At 53.8% G+C, this 27,740-nt stretch overlaps 1 protein-coding gene across 3 annotated transcripts in view; it reads left to right on the top strand.

The window, feature by feature from the left end:
- The window catches only part of MPRIP (myosin phosphatase Rho interacting protein), a 76,606-nt gene extending 49,536 nt beyond the window's left edge, over window positions 1-27,070 (top strand). Inside the window, exons 11-24 of one of the 3 annotated variants that reach the window (XM_065645160.1) lie at window positions 815-883; window positions 1,101-1,190; window positions 1,622-1,731; window positions 6,012-6,597; window positions 7,479-7,595; window positions 10,384-14,250; window positions 17,085-17,232; window positions 17,844-17,961; window positions 18,690-18,849; window positions 18,985-19,104; window positions 19,676-19,762; window positions 20,357-20,519; window positions 21,483-21,568; window positions 25,861-27,070. In XM_065645160.1, the coding sequence (XP_065501232.1) occupies window positions 815-883; window positions 1,101-1,190; window positions 1,622-1,731; window positions 6,012-6,597; window positions 7,479-7,595; window positions 10,384-14,250; window positions 17,085-17,232; window positions 17,844-17,961; window positions 18,690-18,849; window positions 18,985-19,104; window positions 19,676-19,762; window positions 20,357-20,519; window positions 21,483-21,568; window positions 25,861-25,932 (5,793 nt within the window). In that variant the 3' untranslated portion in view covers window positions 25,933-27,070. Of the gene's footprint in view, window positions 1-814; window positions 884-1,100; window positions 1,191-1,621; window positions 1,732-6,011; window positions 6,598-7,478; window positions 7,596-10,383; window positions 14,251-17,084; window positions 17,233-17,843; window positions 17,962-18,689; window positions 18,850-18,984; window positions 19,105-19,675; window positions 19,763-20,356; window positions 20,520-21,482; window positions 21,569-22,703; window positions 22,766-25,860 lie in introns of all 3 variants that reach the window. The other 2 variants (XM_065645158.1, XM_065645161.1) reach the window with 2 other exon arrangements.
- Window positions 27,071-27,740: the final 670 nt, after the last annotated feature.

Raw genomic sequence — 27,740 nt, 5'->3', positions numbered from 1 at the left:
AGAGATAAATAAATGCCTCTGAGCTGGCACTGAGGGAAGCAGCCACTGCCACTTTCCTCCCGCGTGTTCCCAGAAGGATGCGGGACGTGCTGCAGGGGCACTGATGCCGAGGCAGTGCGGGTGCCCTGGCTGTTTGCAAACTGCCCCTTCCCTGGATTTCCTTCCATCCCGCTCAGCCCGTTGAGGGAAAATGGGGGTGACTCGTCATGTCCCGGGGGCTGAGGGCACATCTGTGGGCAGCTGGAGGGGAAATCAGCTGCTGCGGCGAGTGATTGTTAACTGGAAGCTGCCTTGGGCAAGCCTGTGCCTCGCTGGGAGTGTGCAGAAGGTGTATTTGTATAGAGCAAGGGCCAGGAATAGACTCCAACTCAATCTCTACATACTGCAGATAAGACATGAATGGTTTACTGCTTTTTTTTTTAATTTAAAAAGGTTCCTCCAAGGCTTTAAGTGCAGCCACTAAAAGCATCATCCTGCCAGTGGAGCTAATGGGAAGGCTCCGGCTGCCCCGTGGCTCTTGCAGTGTTTCACTGTCACGCACGGGGGTGATGTTGCTGGGGTCTGGTGCTCTGCCAGTGCAGCATTGCTGGGGAAATCCTTGCCCTGGCAGTGCAGTCCGTCACGATGTCCCTTGCATTGCTGCCTGCTTGGGTCTCCCTTTTCCCCCGGGAGAGCCTCTCGGTGAAGCTGGGTGTGGAACTTGGAGGGGAGAGGCTGCAAAATGTCTCTGCCAGGCGACCTGTGAAAAACTGCCCAGGCTCTGCTGATGGCAAAGGAGCAGGATTGTAACTCTCCTGTCTTGGTTGTTCCCTAGTGGAAGAAGCACTGGTTTGTGCTGACGGACCAGAGCCTGAGATACTACCGGGACTCAGTGGCGGAGGAGGTGAGTGTCATCCTCATCCGTGTGCAACCCATCGCTCTGCACCTAGGGGAGCTTCCAAAATGACCCTGGGCAGATTGTCTTCCCAGATGCCGAGGTCCTGGAGCATCACTCTTCAGGGCTATGTCCTTCTCCAGGACCTGCTGCGTGTCTTCTTGCGAACCCACCATGCTTTGGGGTTGCAAAGCATTACAACTTATTCTACCTCTTCCCTCTCCAGGCAGCTGACCTGGATGGAGAAATCGATTTATCCACGTGCTACGATGTTACTGAGTACCCGGTTCAGCGAAACTATGGCTTCCAGATCCACGTAAGGAAAACATGGGGAGGAGGAAGAGTCCGGCTGCAGGACACTCAATGGGGCTGCTCATGCTGCGCCACTGCTTGGGGATGCTCGTCCTTGGCGAGGGAAACATCTCTCCAAATACCTGAGAGAGAGAGGCCACCCAGCATCCCTCACAGTGCTCCAGAGAGATGTGGCCTTGGGTTTGGGAGCCAGTTTTTTGGTTCATAAAAAACAAAGGGGGAGAAAGGAAAGTTTTGTCTCAGCCTTAGGGTCTCAGCTGCGGCAAAACTATCCTGATTGCTGAGAAACACGAATTCCCACTGTGAGCGTGCTGGGGGGGTTGAGGGGTTATGGCACTGGGTGCTCAGGGCTGGGTGCAGGATGGTATTTGGGGGGGTGGGAAGATGCTGGTGGGTGTAATCAGCTGCTCTGAGCCCGTCCCCCTCTCTCCCTAGACGAAGGAAGGGGAGTTCACCCTCTCTGCCATGACGTCGGGCATTCGCCGCAACTGGATACAGACCATCATGAAGCACGTTCGCCCCACCACTGCTCCCGATGTCACAAGGTAAAGGGGGGAGTTGAGCAGCCCCTGCAGTTGTCTGGTTTGCTGTGCAGGAGTAATTCTTCCCTGAGCCCCTTTCTTTCCTCTTTCTGAGCCTGCCTGTTCCTGGAAGCTGTGGCTCTTTTCTCACCATCCCTCTCTCTGGGCTTGATTTGGATATGCTTTGTGGGGATGCTGATACGCTGAGTTACTCTTACACGGGCAGATTGCAAAGAGGGTTCAAAATGTGGCTTTAATTTGTGTGTAGGAATATGAAATACTGTTCCTATATCAAGGCTCCTCTGGATTCCCACCAGGTATTGTGAAACCACTTGGATTCAGTTGTGCTGGGTTCCCCCTTTCCTCTGGCTACTGTTCAGCACGAGCTGCCCATCCCCTCCGCGGGTCACGGCAGCACGAGCCCAGGGTTCAATTGAGAAGCTGTGTTGGCTCTGATATATTTTAAACTCCAGCCAGCAAATCCTCTTCCCTCCTCTTTTGATCTTCCAGATAGCTGCCGCAGCTCCTTCCCCTTACGTTTTAGTAGCGCTCGCGTCTCCTCCTGCCATCAGAGCCAGAGGAAGGGACCCCCCCCTGCTTCACAGAGTCCCTTCTGTGAGCGCTTGCGGCTGCGGGTAAAGGGTGTTTGACCTCCTCACAGCTAATCGTGCCAGCCACGCTCGTATGGGCCACCTCTTACAGGCTTCGTGGACACGGCTGCACCATTAACTCCGTCTCCTGCCCCTACCGTAGCCGCAACGAGCAGGTTTTTTGCCAGGTTTGTCCCCCGCATTGACGGAATGGCTCTTCTCACCCAGTGCTGTTGACTGGAGATGCTCCAGCCTCTCCTTCCCCATCCCGCTTGGCACTCGGCCACCGTTTCCCAGCCCTGCCTGAGCTCTGGTGGATCTCGTGGGGGTCGTGGGGGAGCCGCCTCTCTCCTCACTCCTCTGTATGTTTGATTTCCATGCAATCCCAGGAAAAACTTCTCTTTGAAACTATCCGTGCTGAAGCCCAGGTTGGAAAACTGTGTTCTCTCCTGTATTAACGTTTTGTGGTTTGTATATCTTGTGATTCACTGCATGCTCCTCCTTTCCTGCACTTCGGATGGGAAGTCCTGCAGTTTCCATTTATTTTTTCTTTCTTTTCTTTTTTTCCCCCTCTTTTTTTTTCTTTAAATGAAAACCAGAGAGAAGGGAAGAAGCAACCTGATCTTGACACTTGATTTCCCCACACTGGTATCTTCCGATGTGACTAGATATGAAGATGAAGACCAAGGAAATTTGAGGGGACCTCTCAGCCTTTAAAGAGCCAGATATATTTCTAGCCTAACAGGTTACTGCAGCACGATAGTCTTGTGCTCTGCATCTGCTCTGAGCCCACGCAAAGGGGTTAGACTTGGCTTACCCCAGTCAGAGGGTCCAAGCGCAGGTACCGGTTGGGCAGTAACTTGTTACGCTGCATAAACAGAACCAGGAATCTCAATCTTGAGCTGGGGAAAAGGGAATTATAGGTGCATTGCTGTCATTTTCCACCAGGCTGGTTTTGGATGCGGTTAGAGCCTGGCGTGGGAAGGGCTGTGCCGTGCGTGGGGGCTGCGTTCACCCGGTGCCTGCTCAAAAACCTTTTGCCACCGTGTGGGGGTGTGTGGGGTGTCCCAGCCCGTCCTGCCTGGATTTGGATACGTCATTAACATCCGCACCTGGGGAGCGGCTTGCGGATGGGGCTGCTGGAAAGCCGAAGGACAGATGGACAAAGGCTCCTGATGGGGAGGTAGCAAACGTCGGCGTAGCATGAGAGGGACATTATTCTGGATGCTCGGCTCTGCTGGGAGGGCAGCGTTCTCCCCGTCCCCAGGGCCACCTGCAGCCCTTCACCGTGTCTCTTTAACCCGCTGCCATGTCTCCCCCGAGCCAAACACGCGTTTTCTCGGTTACTCGAGTCCTAATTACTGTTTATATTGCTGCGTGTGTCAGCAGCCGGGGAGGGTGCAGGTGCTGCGCTGCTCCCTGCCCTCAGCGATGCCCTGCAATCTGCAGAGGCACTAATTACACTCCGCTAATGATGTCCATGCAGGTATGAAATACCCATATAAAGAAAGAAGGTGGCTTCTTCAGCGCTGGGTCTTTGTTCAGCTCCCAGCCCGGTGAGGCTGAGTTCCCCAGTGCCCCCCAGTTCCCTGCAACCTTCACATGCTTCTTGCCCACTGCTCACAACTTGCACTCCTCCCAAAGCCACCTGTATTTAAAAAAAACACCTTTTTGTTTTGACCTATAAATACCATTGTGACGCAAAGAGCCCACTCTCCCACGCGATGTAAATTAATTTGTCTGGGGTGGAGGAGACGTGAAATGCTTCGGCAGAATTAATAGCCATGGGGCACTTGAGGGAGATGAAATGAGAAACTTTAGGTCAGTCTTGTGGGTCTCTGCTCGATTCCCAGCAGCCGTCCATGCTCTCCCTGACACACATCCCATGTCCTTTGCAAAGCAGCAGAGGAGAAATGAGCCTGCGAGAGACAACACCCTCTAGAAATGCTGAGATTCTTCCACGTGGTATTTAGAGCAGTGTAATTTCTGTCTCTCAGCAATGTCCAACAGGCCCCAGGACCCCTTTTTTCCTTGTGCTCTTCTCCATTTTAAGACTCCATCTCGTCCCCACTTATTGAAAAGGCAGCTGTAATCACCCACTGACTCCAGATTAAGCGCCTGGCTTTGGAGTCACGCACTCTCTTCTAATAGTTGAGAAGTGAGGAGGTTTCATTGTGGTGCCTTTCGGGTTTATTTTATTAGCTGCAAGTGGCAGAGCTGAAGAAGGAATTATATCTGAGCTTGTTTAACCTGTAACTGCCAGAGTTTCTTAAACCCAGCTCTACAGAGCCTGTGGTTTGATCCTGGGTGAGAGTGCATCGGAAGATACTAACCCTGGCCCCATGCAGAGTCATCTCTTCTGCTCCATTCCTTGTTTTGGGCACACGCAAGGTGGTTGGCTGTGGGAGCTGGGCTGTGTTACGGTGGTGGGAGAAGCTGCGATGCTGCTGCTGCTCCCCCGGCTCTCGGCAGCCTCGGTGCACGCGGTCGTGGGGCTCGGAGCCCCGGCAGCGGTGGTTCGCCCGCAGCAAAGCCACCGGAGAGCAGCTTTCCAGCTCTTCTAGAAAGCTCGCGGAGGCTGCGCTGGAGGCTGGAGCCTGGGGAGATGCTGTGGTTGTGCTGGAAGCGGGGAGAGCGAGGAGTCAGCCTGGCTGTGCCTCGGGAGGCATCTTGGGGGCTTCTGATAGTAAAGAGGGTTCAGCGGGTGCCTGCCCCTCCTTCGGGATGGGCTTCCTCTGCAAACATAGCATACTGCTATTTTTGTTTTTTTAATTTTGATCTGCATGTTCCAAGGCTGGCATGTCTACGTTTAATAAGCTAATACTGCATTATGGATTAGGTTGGCAATGGTATTGCCTTCCCCTATTAACTTTCCCCTGCTTGACGAGTATGTCTCCCCTCTCAACCTACCACCCTCTAACTCAGCACTAAAAAAAAAAAATCATTCCTTGCTTGAGAAATCAGCATTTTCAGTGACTTCTGCCATGTGTTGGATAACTCTTGCTGTCCTCGCTACACCGTACGGCATCCAGCCCCCATGTCGCAGCGGCTGCCCCCGAGGCTGGTTTCCCCGAGGAGATCTGTGCCTTCAGCGCAGATAGTAGCAGGGAGAAGTTTTTGACCCATTAATACCTGACTCTGCCAAGCTCGAGGAAAAAAAAAACCTTTCCCCTGTTACCTGAGACCTCTGGGAGCTGCTCAGTGCTTCTCCACCCTGCAGCCAGACTGACACTGGTGGGACTGGTGGCATCCTCCCCGCAAGCAAGTGACGATGGCCGTGTCGACCGGCGTGTGTGCACGGAGCCCTGCGGGTGGTGAGCCCACCAGCGGGCGCCGGAGGAGCTTTCGGAGCCTCTTCCCCACCTGGCAGGACAGTTCGGGGTTGCTGCCTCGGCCGTGGGTCACGGTCACCAGCCTTGGGGTGGCTGCCGAGGAGGAGCGAGGTCGGGATGAGCCGCTGCTCTCCAGGGGGTGCCCAGGAGCAGCCGGGGCCGCTTGCACCAAGGCTTTGCACACCAGCACAACCCCGGGGAAGGGCAGTGACAGCTCCTGCACCCGAGAGGTGACAGGAGACGGGCAGGGGGGCACCCACGTGGCATTGGCTTGGGCTTCCAGCAGCCCCTCTCCACCCAGCTCTTGGAGGCATGTGTGGGAGCACCTGGCCGCCTCGAGCACCCACTGACGCTTTCCTTCACCCTCTCTCTGTCCTTGCAGCTCCCTGCCAGAAGAGAAAAGCAAAACAAGCTCTTCCTTCGAGACTGCTCCAAAGCCCAGCGAAAAGCCAGATGCGGAGCAAGCTGAGCTGGACCCGGAGCAGAAGCGGAGCCGTGCCCGGGAGCGCCGGCGAGAAGGACGGTCCAAGACCTTTGACTGGGCTGAATTTCGCCCCATCCAGCAAGCCCTGGCGCAGGAGCGTGCAAATGCCGCAGACTCCTCCAAGAGCGGTTCTGCCGCCTTCCCCAGGGATGCCGGTGCCGCTGACGCCGACCCGGGAGAGCTGGAGCGGGAGCGGGCCCGGCGGCGGGAGGAACGGCGCAAGCGCTTCGAGATGATCGATGCTGTGGATGGGGCAGGGTCGGAAGAGGTGCTGAGGATGGAGGTGGACCGAATCCTGCCCGTCCCGGCGGACATCAAACCGCAAAACGTCCACGTGGAGATCGAGCAGCGCTGGCACCAGGTGGAGACCACCCCGCTGCGGGAGGAGAAGCAGATCCCCATCGCACCCCTGCACCTCGCCCACGCCGAGGACCGGGACGAGGGGCTGGCAAAGCAGCACTTGACCACGCTGCTGGAGAAGGAGGTAAAGCGGGGTGCGTGGGGTGCAGGCTGCCTGCCGAAATGGCCTCCAGGCCACTGCAGGAAGCCTGAGCCAGGCTTAAAAAAATCTGCATTTGTTCCTGCTTCGTAATAGCAATGAGTGGGGATGCTGTAGGGTCCCCAGGGAGCTGGCAGGGCACAGATCTGTGTCTGTTCCCGTACAGCTCTGCCAGCAGCTTTCATGTTCCCACAGCTGCAGGAAGGGCTGTTCTTGCAAGGGTAGGACTTCGTTACCCCCTTACTTCATTACTGCCTCTCCAGCCAACGCAGCCAACACTGTTGGTTGTAAGCTGGGTATAATTGATGGGTATCAATCAGACTCGAAATTCAGGCTCCTAATTCTGTGTGCCTCTGCAGCTGTAGAGATTTGTGTCTGCAAAACTATAAACTGGCTGGAGTTGTAGCACGCACCACAAAGGTTCTATTTTTGTGGAGCCTACATCAAACAATCTTACGGTTTTAGGAAAAGAAAGGAGGAGACTCAGCTCACTTGGCAGAAGTCCATGCCTGGGATAACAAAGGTGGTTGTTAGTTGGGATTAAGGTGTATTAGCGGGAATGAAAGGAGAGCAGGCGTGGAGTAACCAGGAGTATCGCTGATCTGAACCGGGCTGGGATTTGCCTGGGTCACGCCTGGCACGAGCTGGTGCCCTTCATCCTTCGCTGCAGTGAGGTTTACGAATTAAACTAATACGTAGCTTAGTTCTTTTGGGGGGAGGGATTTTCCTTGGCAAAATGAAATCCCAGAGCAGAGCAAAGCAGCGGAGGCATCAGGATCCCTGTTTATTCTGCTCTGCGTCCCCTCTGAGCTGGTTGTTCCTTATGGCCGACCCCCTGGCTGCTGTTTGTGTTTGTGTCCCTCCAGCTGGAGCAGAAGCAGAAGGAGGCCCTGGAGCTCCTGGAGCAGAACCGGCACCTGCAGGACCAGCTGAAAGTGGCACTGGGCCGGGAGCAGAGCGCCCGGGAGGGCTACGTGTTGCAGGTAGGAGAGCGGGGAGCAGAGAGGAATCCATCATCTTCCTCTGCCCCGCAAGGGGACCCTGATGTGGTCTTCAGGGTGCTCGTGGGGACATCCTGGTTTACTCGGGGATGTGCATCACTGAGTGGGCTCCGAGAGACTGGACCTCCCTGCAAATATTGCTGAATCTGTAGGCTCACCAGGGTCATCTGCTTAACAGAACCTCTGATCTGGGATGCAGCAGACAGAAAATAGTGCTACCTACTGATGTCCCTGAGGGAGAACAACACAGCCATGGTAGATAGATGGGACCTCAGCAAAGTCCACCTCTGATCCATCCTGTGCTGTGTTTGCCTGTGCAACAGGTGGTTTCTTCTGTTACAAGATGCTTTTCCTCAGCAAAGGCTAGAAGTATGTTTTGGAGGTTCTGGCAAAAGAGATGGGAGAGCCTCTTGGGAAGCCTTTCCTCCCCTCCTCCAAACAAAGCGGACTTTTTCCAGCCCTTCCTCTGGAAGGATCCGTGCCCGGAGGAGCCGTGATGGCCACAGGGCAGCTTCTGGCTGCTCTCAGGGATCCCTCGTCCTGTTTTGTGCAAGGGCAGCATTTTGACCTGCTCGAATCTACTTGGCCAGACTGGCTCTGGATCGAGGCAGCCCTGCCTGGCCACACGCTGCGCTCCCAGGGCAGCAAACCTGCTGTCGACACTAAACCTTACGTCCTTATTTCTCCCAGCAGTAATTTCCCCCAAAGAAGTTGCACAGGCAGTGGAGCCAGCCCGGGTCGGGAGGCATCTCGCCTTCCTTGCCAGTGATCTCCTTTGAAGGAGTTACTCATTAATGCATTTATTTCTGGAGTCCTCGAGCTGACGGTGCTTGCTTGGAGGAGTTCCATTTTCACTTGGCAGTGTTGGGAGAGTAACTTAACTCCCACTTCCCTGGGGCAAAGGCATCCAACCTCCCTTTGCCTGGAGCCTGGAAAAACCAGGGAATGGCGCTAAAAGCTGGATGCTGAATCCACTGTCAGATTGGGTGTGTTAAAGTTGGCCGTGGTGCCTTGGAAAGAGGAGGAGGAAGCCTGCAGAAGGGCTGAGCAAATCATCACGACAGTGAGAAGTGACCCAGACTTTGACCTAGAAGCTGGAGAGGGTTTTTGGAAGGGTCAGAGGTGTTTGCTTGCTCCAGTCTAATGGTTGTGGGTTTCCAAGGGAGCAGAGGGAGTAAAGTCTTGTTGCAGAAAGGAGTAACCCCAGCAAACCCTGCTGGGGTGAAGAGAGTGGAATCAGTGGGAGGGTTCTGCAGCCCAGCCTTCTTTTTGGACAGACCCTCTGAATTTCATGTGCCCCCCCACCACGCCACCTCCATCACACCTAATTTCGGAGAGTTTCCTGTATTGTCTATGGGGAAGGATGATGCAGGAGCCCGACTTCTGCCAAGCCGTCCTTCCTGAGCTGCTGGGGGGCACCAGCTCCCCCTTGGCAGCATGACCAGCCCCATACAGACCCCCAAGCGCTGCCCCCACGTAAAAGACGCTGCACGTTCCATAAAGCAGCCGCTGAAATACCCACCCCGATGCATGTGCCCTGCACCGAAGCCTCTTTGGCCTCGTGTAACCCTCTGTCGCTCTGAGCTTCCTCGGGACGGGCACCCCCACCTCGAACCCACCGGGAGGGAGAAACCGTGGGGGCTCCTGCTCCTCGCAAACCGGAGACGTCCCCGGGCTCCGGACACGGCGGGCGGGAGGGGTCACGTACTAACCTGTCCCGGGCGGAGATTCTTGCATGATTTTTGATGTAAAGCATGAAATTTAACTTAACATAACTGAGTGTCACATCTGTGGGCTTTTCCTTATCAGCAAGCAGAGTACAGCAAGGCAGGCCAAATTCCTAGGCTAACGCTGTGCTTCTCTCGCCTCTTCCTGTCTGTGTATTTTTTCTTAAAGATACATAATTTCTGTCGCCTTTTGCATGACTCTCTGTGAGTTTTCTCTTTGCATGCTACATCGCTTTGGTTTGAATCTCACAAAGGTTGGTTTCTTTTACATTCTCATCACACATTTTCCCTCCCTTCACTTGTCGGGCTCTTCATTTTGTCCTTTGTTGTTTTTTGGTTTTGGTTTTATTTTTTTGTTTGTTTGTTTTTGCAGGTAGAGAGATTAAATCCTCCTTAGTCTTAAACTTTAGTGTAACAACATCTCTTTAATGCGATGAGCAGCACTAAGTCCTGTTTGGCAGTCACAGAAATGACATCGCCACGCCGGCTGTCCTGCCTCCCTGCGTTTGGGTGGGATCTGATGTCATTTGCTGTCACCTCACTTTCTGTTGTTGCTTTTGGTCGGTAGGACTGTGTTACCTGAACTGTGCACTTTTTGTTTCACAGCAAAATGTACAAACATGCTAAAAAAGCAGTTCCTTTCTTCTCGATCTGTTCCCATCCCCTTCTCACCCTTCTTGTTTTTCTCTCGTCTGCCCGTCTGTTTTACTGCTGGTGTTTCTCTTTCATTGTTTTTTGGTTCTATTTGATTTTGGTTTATTTTTTTTTTCCTTTTAGCCTGTTACTGTACAGCTGTTTTGATGTTGTGGTCCATGTTTTCTGTTACTGGAAAGCAATTGTCGCTCATTCAAAAAAAAAAAAAAAAGTTGGTTAAAACAAACAAACAAAAATTGTGCCAAGAACAAATCATCCCAATTGGAACATGTGGGTAGCAGCCAAATCGCTGCAAGGAGCTTTTGTGTGGCCTGCCTGGCCAGAGGTGTGACACTCAGAAGGGAGAGCCAAGAGTGTTACTAATCTACTATTTAATCAATTTTTTTAAGACCGAGGTGGCCGCCTCGCCATCAGGTGCCTGGCAGAGGCTTCACAAAGTCAACCAAGACCTCCAAAGCGAGCTGGAAGCCCAATGCCAGCGTCAAGAGCTGATCAATCAGCAGATTCAGTCGCTGAAGCGCAGCTACGCCGAGGCCAAGGACGTGATCCGGCACCACGAGGCCGAGATTCAGAGCCTGCAGGCGAGGCTCAGCAACGCGGCGGCCGAGCTCTCCATCAAGGAGCAAACCCTGGCCAAGCTCCGCAACGACCTGAGGAGCGAAAAAGAGAAAGCCAAGGAGCAGCTGGAGGAGTGGCAGCACGGCGAGGCCGCGCTCAGCTCCCAGCTGAAGGCCAGCGAGCAGAAGCTGAAGAACGCGGAGGCTTTGCTCCTGGAGAAGACCCAGGAGCTGCGGGACCTGGAGATGCAACAGGCTTTGCAGAGGGACCATCAGAAGGAGGTGCAGAGGCTCCAGGACAGGATCGCGGACCTGAGCAGGCAGCTGAACGCGAGCGAGCAAGCGCGGATCCTCATGGAGGAGAAGCTGCAGAAGAATTACGAGGCTTTGCTGGAGAGCTGCGAGAGGGAAAGGCAGGTTTTAATACGGAGTCTGAAGGAGGTGGAGGATAAGGCCAATGAGTATGAGAACCAGCTGCAAAATACCGAGCAGCAAATGGAGATTCTGCAGAAGGAGAAGCTGAGTGCCAAGTTTGAAGGCAGTGAGCTCGTCCACCAGCTGGAGGAGCAGCTGGTGATGAAGGAGGCCAGCATCCAGAAACTGGCAGAGCACATCAAGGAGCTGGAAAGGGAGAGAGATCAGATCAAATGTCGCTTCCACGAGCTCATGAATCAGGTCGCCGAGTCGGATAACGAAGTCGCAAAGCTGCAAGCAAAGTTGAAAATGGAAGAGACCAACTACCACAACCTGGAGCGATCGTTCGAGGAGGTGTCGGATCAGTTCCAGGGTGTGCAGAAGGTGCTGAAAGAAAAAGAAGAAGAGCTGAGACACGTTAAGGAAATGCACTTGAGAATTGTGGAGAAGAAGGATCAAGATCTCAGTGAGGCTTTGGTTAAAATGGTCGCTTTAGATAGCAGTTTAGAGGAGACTAAAGTAAAGCTAAAGGCCAAGGAGGAGGCTTTAAAGAAATTGGCTAGTATAGGCACAGTCCCATGTGCTGAGGAGGCAGAAGACCTTGGCCCCAGTCTGGAGGCTGACGAAAGTCAAGCATCCCAACTGGGGCAGGCTCTGCAAACTCAGGATGTCCTCCCAGCTCTGACTTACGCACTGAAGGAGGAGGAGGATGAGGTTCTTGAGACCAGTCAGAGGCAGGTGGAGGAATTTGGCTCCCCATCCAAAGCTGTAGAGCTCCAGGACCAAGAGTTAGTTCAGAAAGCCTTAGCAAAGCCTGACGTAGGAATCATGGGGGCCAAGAGGCAAAGAATCCGTTTCTCGAGCATCCAGTGCCAAAAATACATCCATCCGGACGGATCGGAGAAGAACTGGACAAGCAGTACCTCTTCAGACACGAGCCAAGACAGGTCGCTGTCTGAAGAAAGCATGTCATCAGAGCCAGCCCTTGGTTACCCATCGTCGGGGACAAGCGACTCCGAGACCTATCTCTCAATCATCCATTCCCTGGAAACCAAACTTTATATTACGGAGGAAAAACTCAAAGACGTAACGATGAAGCTTGAAAGCCAGCACGGCCATAATCAGGAGACGCTCATCGCCCTCCACCATCAGTGGGCCAGCACGGAGTCCCAGCTGCGGGATCAGCTTCAGACCAGCTTATCCCAAGTCAGCGCTTTGATGTCGCAGCTGGAGAGCGAGAGGCAGGAAAAGTTCAAGCTCATAGAAAATCACGTTAGCGAGCTGGGAGGTTTCCAAGTGAAAAACGATCAAGCGCTGACTTGTTTAGAGAAGTGCAGGGAGCAACTAAGATCTTTGCCCACATCAGACAAGGAAAAAGAGGGTGATTTGTTCCTCGTCACTCTGGCCAGCATGGAAACCACCTTATCAAACGCAATCCAAGCCTTGAGAGGGGCGTCGGTCCCGTCGGAGTATCAGCAGGGGGAAAGCCTTATCGCGGAAAGCCCCACTCCAGAAGGAGGTTTTTTGGGCGAAGAGGAGCACGTCTCCAAGGAGCAGCGAGCGGGAACGTTTGACACCGGCCAGCTGAGGTGGCTCTCAGAGAGAGTGGCATTCGAGGCCTCTCTCATCAACCGAATCGCAGAGTCTTTGAAAAATGCGAGTTCCGAGATATCTCAGCTCCTGAGAGAGATCCAGGGAACGGCCGAGGTGGTTTTGTTGGAGCCGGGAAATGTTTCTCATACAGCAGTCGACTTGGCCAGTGTCCTATCTAAGAAGCTGCTGCTGGAAGGGGAGTTCTGGAGCCAGGTGGAGGAGCTGAGAGTGCACTTGAGCACCAGAGAAGGAGAAGCCGAGGGCAAAACAGAAACACCAGGTTTGGGCTTTTCTCCATGTTTTCTCAGTGCCGTAGCAGATGCTACATTGATCAAGGCGGAACTTGGGTTTGTCGCACAGAAAATGCGAGAATCTTTTCATCAGAGGTTAAAAACAATTGAAGAAGACCTCCATAATACCAAAACGGCTCTCCAGCAGCATAAATGCATGTTGGAGGAGATCATCAAAGCATACAGGACTCCTGATTTTGACAGAGTTATGCACCAGATTTCTGAGGCACTCGAAATTCAGAAAGATGCTTCAGAAAGAACCCAAATCTCCTGGGACGGGAGCCGCCTCCAAATGGTGCCGTGCCAGGAATTAGCCAAGGCGGAGGAGGCTGGTAGCCTGCCGGACCGTAGTGGTGAAGCTCTTGTTTCCATTCAGGAAGATCTTGCCCAACAACTAAAGGACAAATCAGATGTTCTGAAGGAAATCTCTGTTGCCTTACTCTCCCTGCCTCCCGAGGAGGCAATGAGAGACTATCAGAAGCTCCTGAAGATATCTCAGAGTCTTTCCTACCATTCGTGCATGGGAGACCTTGAACGCTATTCCTCTTTGTTAGTCCAAGACTCAATAGTTCAGGCTCAGGTTTGTTACGCTGCTTGCAAAGTCCGACTGGAGTACGAGAGAGAGCTGAAGTCCTACAAGGAGTCCTTGCAGAGCATGGACGTGCTCTGCCAGGAGCGCGTGAAGACGGTCTCTCTCCTTCGGGACGAGTACGAAGACTTGCTTAGAAAGCAGCAGGGTGAGTACGGCGAGGTGATCGCCATGCTCGAACGGGAGAACGCCGACCTCAAAGCAAAGGTGTCCCAGCTCGAGAGTCAGCGAAGGCTCGTGGAGGAAGAGGAGCATCGACACAACAAGAGCTTGAGCGAATTGCAGGGACGGTATGAGGAGGAGATTCGAAACGTGATAGAGCAGCTAAACAGGACAGAGGATGCTCTGAAGGCTGAGAGGGCGGAGGGTCTCAACCAGCTGGATGCCGTTGTTCGTGACAAGCAGAACATGGAGCAGTATCACCTGGAGCAGATGCAAATGCTGGAGGACAAATTCCAGGCCAAGATCAAGGAGCTGCAGGTCATCCATGGCGAGGAGCTGCAGGCGTTGCAGGAGCACTACGGCCAGAACCTGCAGCGCCTGCAGGAGACCCTGGACGAGTACCAGAGGCGGCACCCGGACGTGTCGCCCTCGGCAGGCCCGGGCGGTGGGGACACCTGGGTGGCCGGTGAGGCAGGTGGCACCGGGCAGGGCCTCGGCAGTGACCCGGACTCCATGCACGGTCTGAGGGAGCGTATCCAGGAGCTGGAGGCACAGATGAACGTCATGAGGGACGAGCTGGAGAACAAGCACCTGGAGGGGAACGCTACCACCTTGAGGGAAAAATACCAGAAAGACTTTGAAAACTTAAAGGTCTTGAGAAGTTTAATGCTTTCTGCTTTCTGCTGCTGAGCGTACGGGAGGGTGCGTTAGGTCCCGGGGTTCGCTTGCTGAAGTAAGGGGTGTCCCCCAAGAGAGCCAGCGTGTTGAAACAAGCTCCAAAGTGTTAGAAAGGCCTCTGTAGAGTGTGGCCTTTCCCTTTTCTCCATGCTGGGGTATTCTAAATGCATTGCTGAGGGCTCCGTATCAGTGGGAGAGTTGATTATTGGAGGCGATCTGTGCGTGTAGAGGGAGGGAGGGTTTCCAAGGAACTCGATAACTTCATGTTATCCTTCAGTATGAAGACCGTAGTGTTTCTTCTCATACCTAAGGCATACGTTTTGTTCGTGACTTCCCTTTAAAAGCATTCCTCAACTCTGTCCTTCCCAGTCTGATCAAATCTCCAGTCTGTCTCTGCTGCCCTCAAAAATGTTAAGATGAAATGGAAACTTAACGCTCTCAAAATGCATGTTCCTGGGGAAGGAGCTGCAAACAGATGCCAAATTCCATAGCAAAGCAAAGCTCCTCTGCACGAGGCTGCGAGGAGAACCACCTTGGTGTTGCACACTGGCGATTCTTGACACAACAAACAGTGCACAGTTGTGGGAAACCCGGTCTGGGAGCAGAAGAACCCGGTGGCAATGAAGTGCCTGTGTTCAGATTGCTCAGGACTGGCTGTAAAACTCGCCTGAGATGGTGGAGTGTCTAAAAAACTTCCTGAGTTTGGTGTTTTCCTTTTGATCGGAGAGCATTTCTAGTTAGGAAGAGGGATTAGGGCAGTAGAGGACTCCTGGCAGCACCCGGGGAGGGTTCCAGGTGGAGCGGGCAGCGATGCGGGCAGCGGCCGCGCTGGTGTGGCTTCCGTGGAGCTCTCGTTCTTCAGAATCAGCAAAAAACACGGGAGAGCTTGCTTGCAGCTGTGAGATCTTCAGCGCGCATTTGGGCTGGGGCTAAAGCATGGTTCAACGCGAGCCTAAAGCTGGTGTTAGCCTGGGGAGGGCAGTAGTTCTGCTGCGTCCTGTCAGGGGTGAATGGGGTGTCCAGGGGAGGGAGAGCTGCTGGGCAGAGACGGGACGGCAGCGGTGGTGGTCACCGAACGCTGTCTCCTCCATCGTAACCCTTAGGAAGGAAAAAACCTGCTTGGGTCGGTGGGACACACGGGTGACACCTTGTCCTGCGAGCCATGCACCAAACATGGACATTTGGACCAGGGGATGTTCTTGGTTTGGAAGAAGCAAAAAGGCCACAACCAAAACAGAGGCTGAAAAATAACAAGCAAGGAACCTGACCTCCCACCTCTGTTTTCAGCTTTGCTTTGCTAAATTTTCTGTTTGCCTGGCTGGAAGGCAAGGAGCATCTTCTGGGCAGAGCGGGAGGAGAGCGAACCAGCCTCTCTCTGAATCTCTGCAGAGGGACAAACAGCATAATAGAAACTTTCCTTGGTTAGAAAGCTAACCAGGTGAATCTAAACCTGTTCAGTTTACAGGTTAAAACATACTCAATTCTCTTCTGAAGCTGATGGAGAATGTAACATCAGTAACACCAGATACTGATTTGTACATGTTCAAATCTCCTGGATTTATAGCAATGCATTTACAATACATTAAATACTGACTCTACAGCCAGACCTGTAGAGGAACCTTCACCATTTTTCTCCAGCATTAAAGGTTTTAATGAAGAATCCTGCAAAGCTGCTTTGTGCTTCTCCAGAGTCAGCCAAGTCCAGACATGTTCTGGCACTGAGTTATGAGGGGTTTTTTTTTTAAAAAAAAGGCTGAGAAAATGCAGAATGCCTCAGGATTCAAGCTTAAAGGGGAGCGATAAAAGCACCAGAGATGAAAACTGGGGATGAGAGTGGCACAGGTTACAGAGCATTAGACAACAAAGTGATGCTGAAGAGCATGTGCTGGAGGAGGTCAGCAGGTGTTAGACTGTCATGAGCAATTTTGTCACTGGGGGAGTGAATTTGTCCCCCTTTAATTTCCCATGGAGTCCCAATGGCTCCGTAGGTGACAGTTCTCACTTCCCGAGGAAAAGATGAGTGTGAATCAAGAAGAAATCTGCTGAAATCAGAAAATAAACCCAGCCTGTAACATTAAGAGGGAGAAAAGCCCGGTGCAGCACTTAGCGTCAGGCTTGTCCCTAAGTGTCTGACACAGCTCAAGCAGGCCCCTTCCTAGCTCATACCTCGAACCTGCCGGAGCTTTGCTGTCCTGCGTCTGTCCTGCAGCCGTCGGTCTGTCCGGGGTCCCGATGTGCTTGGCGGGACAGCCGGGCTGTCAGCTGAAAACAGCTTTTCCGTCCGTCCTGCTGCTGAGGCAGGAGCCGACTGGGATTGAAATCTCACGGCTGGTGGCTCCCGAGTTCCCAGAGCGCTGCTCCCCTGGCCTGGTCTAAGTTCACTCCTAGTAATTAGCAAATAGCTGCCTGTGCAGCATGTGAAGCGATACTGGGTTGGGAATTAAGGTCCTGTTGCTGTCACAAGTTGTTTGCTTTCCACCCTAGAGGTGGCCGCCTAAAATCAGGCATTGCAAAAGAGAGAGGGGCACAGCAAGGTTTTTTTTCTTTTTCTTAACATATATTTGCATTCCCCAGTCTGGTGTGACCCCAGACCTACCCCGTCCTTTCACTGGAGCTGTCAGGGGTTGAGCTGACAGGACAAGCTCTGACCCATCTGTGAGGTCCATCCTTGGCCGGCTCCTCCGTGGTTGGGGAGGGAGAAGATCCCCATGATGGCACCAGGAATTTGAGCTCCTGGTGGGCTCCCCACCGCTGTGACACCAGCCTCACACTGCCGGGTCAACCCCTTCCCCTCGTCCCTTTTGCAGGCAACATGTGAAAGGGGCTTTGCAGCCATGGAGGAGACACACCAGAAGAAGATCGAGGACCTGCAGCGGCAGCACCAGCGGGAGCTGGAGAAGCTGCGGGAGGAGAAGGACCGCCTGTTGGCAGAAGAAACGGCTGCCACCATTTCAGGTAAATGGGGACACACCAGAGGGTCCCCAGCGGTGGGGCAGCTCCGTGTTGATGGGGACATGAGGATGGTGTTTGCTCCAGCGTGGAGGAGCAGAGTGTGGGGTGGGATGAGGGCTGGGTGGGGTTCGTGGGGAGAGGCTGGTGGGACATACATTTATGATGGACGCCCGTCTCCCGGTCCTTCTCCAGGCTTGGTTTCCTTCCCCTTGGCTGTAACACAGTCTGATCCATTTTCAGTTCCAACTCAGAAAGGTGTTTATTTTTGCCATGGTTAATTTATGCCAATTCCACACCAAATTTATTCTTTGGTACTCCAGGGAGTTTCAAAGTGCTGGAGCCCAGGGTCTCTGCATTAGGAGTCACACATCCACGAAACAACATGTGATTTGGACAATCATTTGGACTTAATTAAAAAGTGGGATTTGCAGAAGCCCCTTTGTTGCTTTGCAGCCAGGGGCACAGACTGAAGGGGCTGCGAAGCAGTGGGAGGTTTGCTGGATGATTCAGGTTTTGTTCCTTTAAAAAACAAACAAAACCTCAAAAAATTTAAAAAAAAAAAGAGCCCTTGGGTGGAGCAGCGCTGGGTGCTAACACAGTGCTGTCCCACGCAGCCATCGAAGCCATGAAGAACGCGCACCGGGAGGAGCTGGAGCGGGAGCTGGAGAAGTCCCAGCGCTCCCAGATCAGCAGCGTCAACGCCGACATCGAGGCGCTCCAGAGGCAATACCTGTGAGTCCATCATCATCCTCTGCGTCTCGCGGGGAGATGATGTGTATGGGGGGAGACCCCTTCCTCCCCTTTGATTTCAGTAACGAGTTAGGGACAGACCTGTCATCGCAGGGACCTTTTCCTTCGGTTCCAACACAGCTGCATCATTTCGAGGCTCCTGGTTGCCCATGATATTCCGAGCTCCAGGTCAGCGTCTGCACACAACCCAAGTTCAGCTGCTTTGTGGTCACCAGACATAGCAGACGTGCAGAGACGGTGCTGCTTTTCACGCAGCTGCAGCAGGAGGGTTGCCCAACCAAATTCAACTGGGCGAGGAGAAAGCATTTAGCGCTTTGTGGCAAGGCTGTCCTCGTGTGGGAGCTGAGCAAAACAGGCAGTTTTATTAACCTTGATGCATTACATAAGATGTGTAAGTGTGTAAATATACAAGGTCCCGAGTGCCCAGAGCAAACTTGATAGATCTCAGCTCAGTTTTTGGAAACCTGAGGAGGTCCTGCCATTTAACCTGCTAGAGAAAGACCTCCCGTCCCCTTTGGTGCCCAAGCACTGCTGCACCGGCAGAGGGAAGGGCTGGCTCGCTCTGGTCTTGTGGTTTTTCCCAAAGGGAATGTGCAAGTCCTCCTCCCCAGTGCTCGAATCCCTGTTGGGTTGTCCCGGGGTGCCGGAGGAAGAGCGGGCAGGATTGGGGGTGTGCGGGGAGGGCACTAACCCAGGCTGTGTTGCTGCAGGGAGGAGCTGCAGTCGGTGCAGCGGGAGCTGGAGGTGCTTTCGGAGCAGTATTCGCAGAAGTGTTTGGAGAACGCTCACCTGGCGCAGGCGCTGGAGGCTGAGAGGCAGGCCCTCCGGCAGTGCCAGCGCGAGAACCAGGAGCTCAACGCCCACAACCAGGTGAGGGTCCCTGTCCCCACCATGTCCCGGGGCAGCCGGCACAGGCAGGAGGTGATGGGCAAACCACCCAATGGGCTCCATGCTGAGCCATGGACGTGCTACCCCTTTCCACAACGTCTCTTCTTCTCTTCCCAGGAGCTGAATAACCGCCTGGCTGCGGAGATCACGCGATTGCGGACCCTGCTGACCGGGGAGGGAGGAGGAGAGGCTGCTGGATCGCCTCTCACGCAGGGCAAGGATGCCTACGAGCTGGAGGTGAGCTCTGCCACACCGAAAAAGCAGCTTTGGTGGGCACAGGTGCCCAGGAGCCTGTCACAGGCTGGACGGGGCTCTGAGCAACCTGATCTGGATGAAGATGTCCCTGCTCATGGCAGGGGTGGGACTGGATGAGCTTGGAATGTCCCTTCCAACCCAAACTGTTCTATGATTCTATTCCTCTATGCATCCATGCATGGCTGGGCAGCACTGTGCATCACGGGGCAAAATTGGGCCAGGAGCTTTTGGAATCCTGATCTTCCCTTCTGTCTGTTCCCTGCTTGTCCCGTGGGATCCAGTCTGTGCAAAGCAGTGGGGACTAACGTAAACTAAGGGGTGTGCAGGGAGCACAGCAGCCGTGCACGCTTGGGCGAGGTCCCACGAGACCCAGGAGAAATTTTCTTAACACGAACCAGAAGACGGGTGAACAGCAGCTTTGTGGTGCTGGCATGGAGCTGGTGTGGGACTGAGCTTCCAGCCCTGGCTTGGTTGTCACCAGGCACAGCGGGCGAACATCTTGGGATCACGCTGCTTCTGCTCGGCTGTGAACACGCTGCTTCTGTTCCCACAGGTCCTGCTGCGGGTCAAAGAATCAGAAATCCAGTACCTGAAGCAGGAGATCAGCTCCCTCAAAGACGAGCTGCAGACGGCGCTGAGGGTAATGCCCAGGGACATTTCTGCAAATCCTCTTGCAGGCTGTGCTGCTCCTCTGTGTGCGTGCTTAGATTTCAGCTCACTTATCCCCACATTTGAAACATCTATTTTTTTCCCTTGATTGGAATTGAATAGCCATTCTGGTGTAATCAGTAAAGCGCTCCACGACTGTATCAGCTCAGGACTTTCCCCTTCTCCCTTCTTGTGGGAAAACATCCCCTTCAGTGTTTTTCCCTGTTTCCTGTCACATCAGCTCAGATTTGAAATGGCAAAAGTGATCAGAGCCTCCCAGCATCGGGTCTGGTTTGCTCCAGACAGCCTCTTTGCCAAGGCCATTTCTGGGAACTCCGCTTGAATTCCCCATCTTTGCTAAAATGAAAACCCACAAACAATCCTGTAACGAGGCGGCCGTGTGCACGGGCTGTTAGATGCAGCTTCGAGAGTGAGTGTGAAATGTGTGTGTTACCCCCAGCCGAGCATTCCTCCTTGCTACCGGCTCTTCCGTCGGCATTTGCCAAGCTCCTCTTCAGCGCATTCACAACCCCTTTGGCTCCAGCTGTGTCTGACTCCAGCTGTGTCATTCTTATTCCGTTGCCAGGATAAGAAATATGCCAGCGACAAGTACAAAGACATCTACACGGAGCTGAGCATCGTCAAGGCCAAGGCAGACTGTGATATCAGCAGGTTGAAAGAGCAGCTGAAAGCAGCCACAGAAGCTCAGGGAGAGAAATCCCCTGTGAACACCACTGTATCGGGATATGGTCAGTCCTCCAGCAGCTCTAAGCGATCGTGGGTTTCCTGAGATAACACGTGCACCCTGGCACACAAGCCCTGGTGCAGGAACGGGGCTGAGTGGTGCTTTTTTTTGCCATTTTGTGCTGCTTCCCACCCCTGCTCCTTGCAGACGGTCTCACCAGAGGTGGCAGGGACCAGGCGGACCTGAATTGCCGTCTCATGGCAGTTTCTCCTTCCAGCCCTGTGAGTGGGAAGCTGGTGGGCTTTGAAAGCCGCCTGGCATTTTGTAGTGGGAAAACCTCAGGCTACAAATTTGCTCCTGTACTGAGCACTGGGGAGGCCAAACCTCGAATCCTGGGGTCAGTTTTGGGCCCCTCGCGACAAGAGAGACCTTGAGGTGCTGGAGCGAGTTGAGAGAAGGGAACGGAGCTGGGGAAGGGGCTGGAGCACAAGTGTGATGGGAGCGGCTGAGGGACCCGGGGGTTCGGCTGGAGAACAGGAGCTGAGGGGAGACCTTCTGATCTCTGACCTGCCTGAAAGGAGCTTGGAGCCAGGGGGGGTCGGGCTCTGCTCCCCAGGAACAAGCGCCAGGACCAGAGGAAACGGCCTCAAGTTGTGCCAGAGGAGGTTGAGGTTGGGTCTGGGGAACAATTTCTTCCCCAAAGGGCTGTGGGGCATTGGAACAGGCTGCCCAGGGCAGTGCTGGAGTCGCCATCCCTGGAGGGGTTGGACAGACGGAGATGAGGTTCTCAGGGACATGGGGCAGTGCCCGGGGTGGGTTAACGGTTGGACACAATGATCTTGAGGGTCTTTTCCAACCAAAATGATTCTGTGATTCTAGACACTGTGCAGGGCAGCAGAGACCCCTCCGAGTCCCCTCTGCCCTTCTGGCAGCGCTGCCTGGGCCGGGAGGGCAGAACAGCCCCAGCCCCACTCCTTGCAGACCACGCGGGTACCAGGCCGATGCTGTTTCTTTTGCTTCTCCCCAGATATTATGAAATCAAAAAGCAACCCTGATTTCTTGAAGAAAGACAGATCCAGTGTTAGCCGGCAACTAAGGAATATCAGGTCAAAGGTGAGTGATGAAAATATCCAGCGTTACTCTCCAGTGGGGGTCCCAGGTGGGAAGAAATTGGTAGGGAAAGAAAACTGAGAATTTCCCAGTTACTAGAGTTAGTCTGGGGAGGAAAGTGACCTTTTGACTGCCAAACGGCTGGTGTGCAGCCAGGCAGGGCCCAGCAGGACACACACACTCCTGACCCTGCCGAGATTGAGGTGTGAAGCTGCTCCCTGCTTTAAAAAAGGATGAAGTTCACCCCGTTCTTTGGTCTTTCACAGGAGGACTCTCCCCGTATTTGCTCCCCGTTTTCAGTTGAAATTCAGTGGTGCCAATAGGTGGAAATGTGCACATCATTCTCAGCTTTACAGTGTTCTGTCACTGCAAGATTTTTGGTCTTTGTATGGAACAACGATGCCTTTGTCCTGGGCGTATTTAACACACGCTTAATTTGTGTGTTAACATGGCGCAGATGGCCCTGTGTTTGTCCGGCCGTTCTGTATCTGCTGTGGGTCCCAAAGCCCGGTTGATGCTTTGCCAAGTTCACCTGCTGACAGCCAGAGTTCCCTCGTGGCTGTTCCTGTGGGACCTCAGGGGCAAAAAGGGCAAATAAAGCCACTGAGAAGTCATCGTTGGTAGGAAGGAAAAAAAAAAGTAGGTCAGTTGGAAGGAAGATCAGCATGGGCAAAACCTGCTTTGCCTCTCCCCACTGGACACCTGGTGTCTCGTGCTGTTTGAAGTGGTTGAGACCTTGGGCAGAGCGAGAAGCCGGGCAGGCGAAAGGCTTCGAGCTCGGTGCCCGTGCTGGGGAAACCGTCACCACCCGAGCCTGGGTCATCGGCTTGGGGTGTCTGCGCTGCACCCAGGAAATACAGAGGGCGTCTCTGCAAATTTCAGGGGCAGCCAGACCTGCTGGGCCAGGTCCGATGTTGGGTTTCCCTTCACCACTTCAATTCGGACCATTTTATCTTGTGTTCCCTCGTCTGTGTTGCTTGGTGGGGGAAGGAGAGCAGAGCAAGCATGGGCTCTCCCTGCTCGCATCGCTGCCGGGGGGGCTGGGGCTGCGCGGACGCCAATGCATTTAGAATTTATGAGCTTCTTGTTTTGTTTTGTTTGGGTTTTTTTTCTTTACTTTGCTTTTTTCCTTCAACAGTCCGTTATTGAGCAGGTCTCATGGGATAACTGAAATGAACCCGAGTCCAGGTTCCCTGCCACGTAGGTAAACAAAGCGGCACCCACCAAGCGACGCAGCCGCCCGCTGGAGCGGCTCACTTTTGCATGCACTGCTCACACCTCCACGGCAAACCAGAGCCCGTCCTTCTCTTAATGACTGACGGGTTTATTTACGGCTAATTATTTTACTGGGGCGGGGGGGAATGGGAAGGGAGAAGTCAGCAGACCCAAGATCCCTATGAAACACAATCTCTCTGGCTCTCCCCCGGGGAATTTGGCTTTCTCGTCTTCCCGCTCCTCCCACCCTCGCTGACACAGCTAACCAGCACGGAGAGGATTTGGACATGGTGGGGCACGTTCTCCTGTTTGCTGTGTTGGGAGCGCGGGACGCCGAGTGTGCATGCTTGAATGACTCTGCATGCCTCCTACTAAACCGCAGCAACATCCAGGTCTCGTAGGAAAAAAAAAAACCAGCCATTTTGCTGTTAGCCAGGTGGAGGAGTGGGTCAGTGATACCTGTAAATGCATTTCCCACAAAGGTCTGTAGCGTGTAAAGTGGTGCCCCCCATCTTGGCTGCAGAGGAGATGCCCGAAATTTCCTTTACCCATAATTGCTGCTTCTTTAGGTTGATATGTGCTTGAGCAAAAGAGTGTTCCTTGCCCAGTAACCTCCTCCCCTGCTCTCCAGGCTTCCTCCAGCTCCCCGGTGTCCACCTTGCCGCTCCCTGTCCCACACGCTGGCCCGAGGCTGCCGAGCTCCTCCAGCAACAGGAGGGAGCTGATGAGAAACGAGGCCGATCCTAATGACCCATATCTCTTGAGTAACTGGAGCAATAGTTAATTTACCGGCTCGCGGTGAAGATTGAGGTTAGAACATCTGCAGAGGGAGGTCAGAAGAGAGAGGAGCTCCCCAGCGCGGCGGCAGAGGGGTGGCTGGGGAGCCCGAGGAGGTCTGATGGAGGATCCTTTTATCACAGATTTCATCCATCTCCCTTCATCAGGCTCCCCTCATCAGCAACTCGGATGGGTTGTCAGGCTGCCTGAGGGCTGAATTTACTGGAATTTGTACCATCAGGCAGAGCAGTCTAATGGTTTGTGTTGTCTCCTTCCATCTAATGGGAAATCAGATGCACGAACTGGAATGCAGGGGTTGCTGCCTATTTAGAGAGGCCCAAAGTAAACTTCCGTGAGGAAGCGTGTGCTCAGAGATCCGCATCCCAAGGGACTCCGCTGCCCCTCGAAAAGAAAGCAAACGGCATTTGTAAATTCAAACCAATCCGGTTTAGTGCTTTCATTTCCGTACTGCTTCGCAAAGCTGTTCTGTATTCATGGACCTGTGGGAAGAGAAACATTTAAGGAAATACAGTAACCATGGGAATCTGCACAGGCTCAGAGCAAGTTTATCATGGAGTCCTGCCTTGATAAACACGCGTTAAAGAAAACCCAGCCCAAAAGTCATAACCAGCTGCTATGATTGTACAGTCCTCCAGCACCACAGTCAGGGAATAAAAGCAAAAGGGGATCAATGTGGCTGCCTGTTAATAGGAGGGACTTTGTCTTCAGGTCTGTGCCTTGTCAGTCTATAAAGCAAATAATGTTCCAGCTGCAGAGCGAATTCCTTGCAAGTTGCAAAGAATCAGTTTGCAGGCGGGGTGACCTGCGGGGTGCAGGCAGGCAGCCGTCTATCCCAGAGCAGGAGCAGCCCAGCAACGAAAGCTTTTCCTGGTGGTTGGGGAGGTATCTGTGGCTCCTCTGTAGCAGCGGCAAACAGGGACAACTCGCTGCCTGGTGCTCTGTGCCCCTGAACCTCTTGCACCACAGCTTTGGGGCCGCAGGGTGGAGGGAAGGTTGGATTTAGGCTTGTGTGTCTGCTCCGACTAGTTTCAGGTTAAAGCTGTTGTACAGGGGACAAGAATTTGCAAGACCTTGAGGTGCTGGAGCGAGTTGAGAGAAGGGAACGGAGCTGGTGAGGGGCTGGAGCACAAGTGTGATGGGAGCGGCTGAGGGACCCGGGGGTTCAGCTGGAGAACAGGAGCTGAGGGGAGACCTTCTGATCTCTGACCTGCCTGAAAGGAGCTTGGAGCCAGGGGGGTCGGGCTCTGCTCCCCAGGAACAAGCGCCAGGACCAGAGGAAACGGCCTCAAGTTGTGCCAGGGGAGGTTGAGGTTGGATCTGGGGAACAATTTCTTCCCCAAAGGGCTGTGGGGCATTGGAACAGGCTGCCCAGGGCAGTGCTGGAGTCACCATCCCTGGAGGGGTTGGACAGACGGAGATGAGGTTCTCAGGGACACGGGGCAGTGCCCGGGGTGGGGTAATGGTTGGACTTGATGATCTTGAGGGTCTCTTCCAACCAAAGCGATTCTATGATTCCACCCCTCACAGTGCTGTTTTCCTGGGTCCCCACATGTAGGCGACAGATTTCACAAATCCAAATGCCAAGGGCTAGCAGGGCAGGCTTTTCTGTTGCCTCGCTGAGTGTCATGCCATGAAATCTGGATGCTGCATCTGCATCAGATCAGCCATCAGCTCCTGCTAGGCCTGAAGCGGGCATTCCGCCAGTCCTCTGCCCAACCCTGCGCAGTAGAGGCAGCTTTGGCTTGGGAGACCCCCCTGGCTGGGGTTAGAGAAAGGGTGGGATTGTTGCTGGCAACAAAAACACAAGTTTCCATGACTGCTTGAGCAAAGCCTGTACCTTGACTGAGCCCGGACCGTCCCAGATGGACGCGCGTTCAGTCGGTGTGGGGAGGACCGACGTGCAGGTCTGGCTTAGCAGATCCGAGCTGGCCCGCCCAGGGCTCCTGCGGTGCCGGGGCTCTGCTGGAATTCCCCCAGCTCCCAGGGTCATTTGTCTGAGTCGAGCTAACCCCGCTTGCAGCATGGTGTTGCCTCTTCATTTTGCTTCTGGTACGTCGCCTGGTTCGTTTGCAATCTCACCCTCTCTCTAGGCACCATTCCCCAGTAACCGCTCTCCATAACCGTGTGTTTTCTCTTAGCATGTCCCACTAACCTCCCCGCCGAGGAGGCCATTCTCCCGCTGCCCACGGCTCCTTTCCCTCCGCATCGCGCCCTCTCCATGTGCCAGACACCCACCACCACCTCCCGCCCGTGCCCGACGCTCTGTCTTTTGTCTCTCCCAGAGTCTGAAGGAAGGCCTGACTGTGCAAGAGCGCCTGAAGCTTTTTGAATCCAGGGACTTGAAGAAAGACTAGTTCTCCCCGCTCCGCTTGACCACGCGCACCTCCCAGCTTGAGGCAGCACAGCACCAGCACTGTTTGTCTCTTGTTCCTTAACGACTCTCCTCGCTGTCGTTTCGTCCTGACGCCCTCGACGGGACCCGGCGCCGCGGTGGCCGTGCCCCCCGCCGCCCCCTTCGCCTCCCCAGCACCTTTCCCTGCCTGTGAGATGCTCCAGGGACTCTGAGAGGGAGAGGAAGGGATTGGGGTGGGGTTGTTGTTGTTTGGTTTTTTCCACCCCCCCTCTCTTTGGCGCTTTGTAGGAGAATCCTTCCTTTACTGTAAACCATTACACTAAGTGTCAGTATTAAGGCTCAGTAGCCTGTTAATAAGCTAAATCTGTCGTACCAACCGTTTTTGGTATGCAAGCAGGGCCTGGGGTGGTATCGGCCATACCGAGCTCTTACTGCTGTCAAGAGACCCAGTGCTCAGAGCACGCCAGGAGCCTAATTAACCATTGATCTCGATTGCATTACTTGCACCTACGAGGCGGGGAAAGCCTTGGGGAGCTGTCGGGGAGCACAAGCCCGTGCCGGCGTACGCAGCCTGGAGGTAACGACACTGATGTCTCGCTGGAGAAGGACGCAAGAAATGATTCTCCTGCCCCGTGACTGTGCCGTATCCTGAATGTAGGCGATGCCGCAGCCCCGGCGATGCCGCAGCCCCGGTGAGCTTCGGGGGCTGCCAGGGTGGTTCTGGATAGGGAGCTGCACCGTCGAGCCCGCCCCGTCGGTGTGTCTTTGCCTCCCGTCTCGCTGGTGGTTGGAATTGGTGTTTCGGGGGCCAAGCTCTAAGATCACTTTCTTGCCTCTGTTAGATCAAGCCCAGCACTCTCTCTTTTTTTTTTTTTTTTTTTAATTTTTTTTTTTGCTGTTACTCCTTTCCTCTCATTGAGTCCCGTGTATCCCAGGGTCTGTGCGCATGTGAAACTCCCTTTTCCTAGTCAAAGGAAAGTAGAGTAGAGAGTAGAGCCAATATTGACTGAAAATGCACAGTGCTCAATGCATATAATGCTCCTTTTTTATCAGCTTCTTGAATTCAATTCTTCTTGTCAGCAGGGCAGCTCCTATTTTAATTCTTTAATCTTTTTCCTGAAATAAAAATCTCAAAACCAGTTATGTGCTTCAGACCTTCTCAGTCCTAATAGCTTTTGTATTTAAAGCATACAATTTAGCGCTGTGAGGCTGATAAAGTGAGACAAACTAGAAGTGAATGAGGGAGCTGGGAGCACTGGATGCAGCACACAGCAGCCGAGCAGAGGATGGGGTTTTTTTCCCTAGAAGCAGCCTACGCTGCTCTACAGCATCAGGGCTGCCCCGACCTGGTGGCTTCATCCCGGGCTAATTAGAGTGTTTCAAGGTGCCACTGGTAACAATCCTAGCCCATCGCCCTGGCCGGGAGCAGGGCTGAAGCTCCTGGCCCCGTTCAGCCACCGAGCGACCCGCAGCACAGGCTGGGCTGTTAAAAATACCCCCTGCCCTTCACGTGGAGCAAAGTTCCTCTTGTCTTTTGCGTGCTCAGCATGTGGTTGTTGGAAGCAGCTCTCAGAGCTTTCATGGCTCGTTTTGGGTCTGTTGGGTGGTACAAGCGCATCCCTCAGAGCAAACCCGCTGCAGCTCTGGAGTGGTGAGCGCCGAGGGATGGCGACATCTCCAGTCCTACCAGGTTGGACCGTGGCGTGAATCAGGTTCTTGTCCAGCTTGTGTGGCCTCGGCGTGGCCAAATGCTCGGCTTGGCAGCTCCCAGGGCGCTCCTGCAGCATGTGGTAGCCGTTGGTGCTGCCC

The sequence above is a fragment of the Caloenas nicobarica genome, chromosome 14 (genome assembly GCF_036013445.1).
Source record: "Caloenas nicobarica isolate bCalNic1 chromosome 14, bCalNic1.hap1, whole genome shotgun sequence".
Lineage (NCBI taxonomy): Eukaryota > Metazoa > Chordata > Aves > Columbiformes > Columbidae > Caloenas > Caloenas nicobarica.
This window is presented reverse-complemented; position numbering and strand designations above follow the sequence as displayed.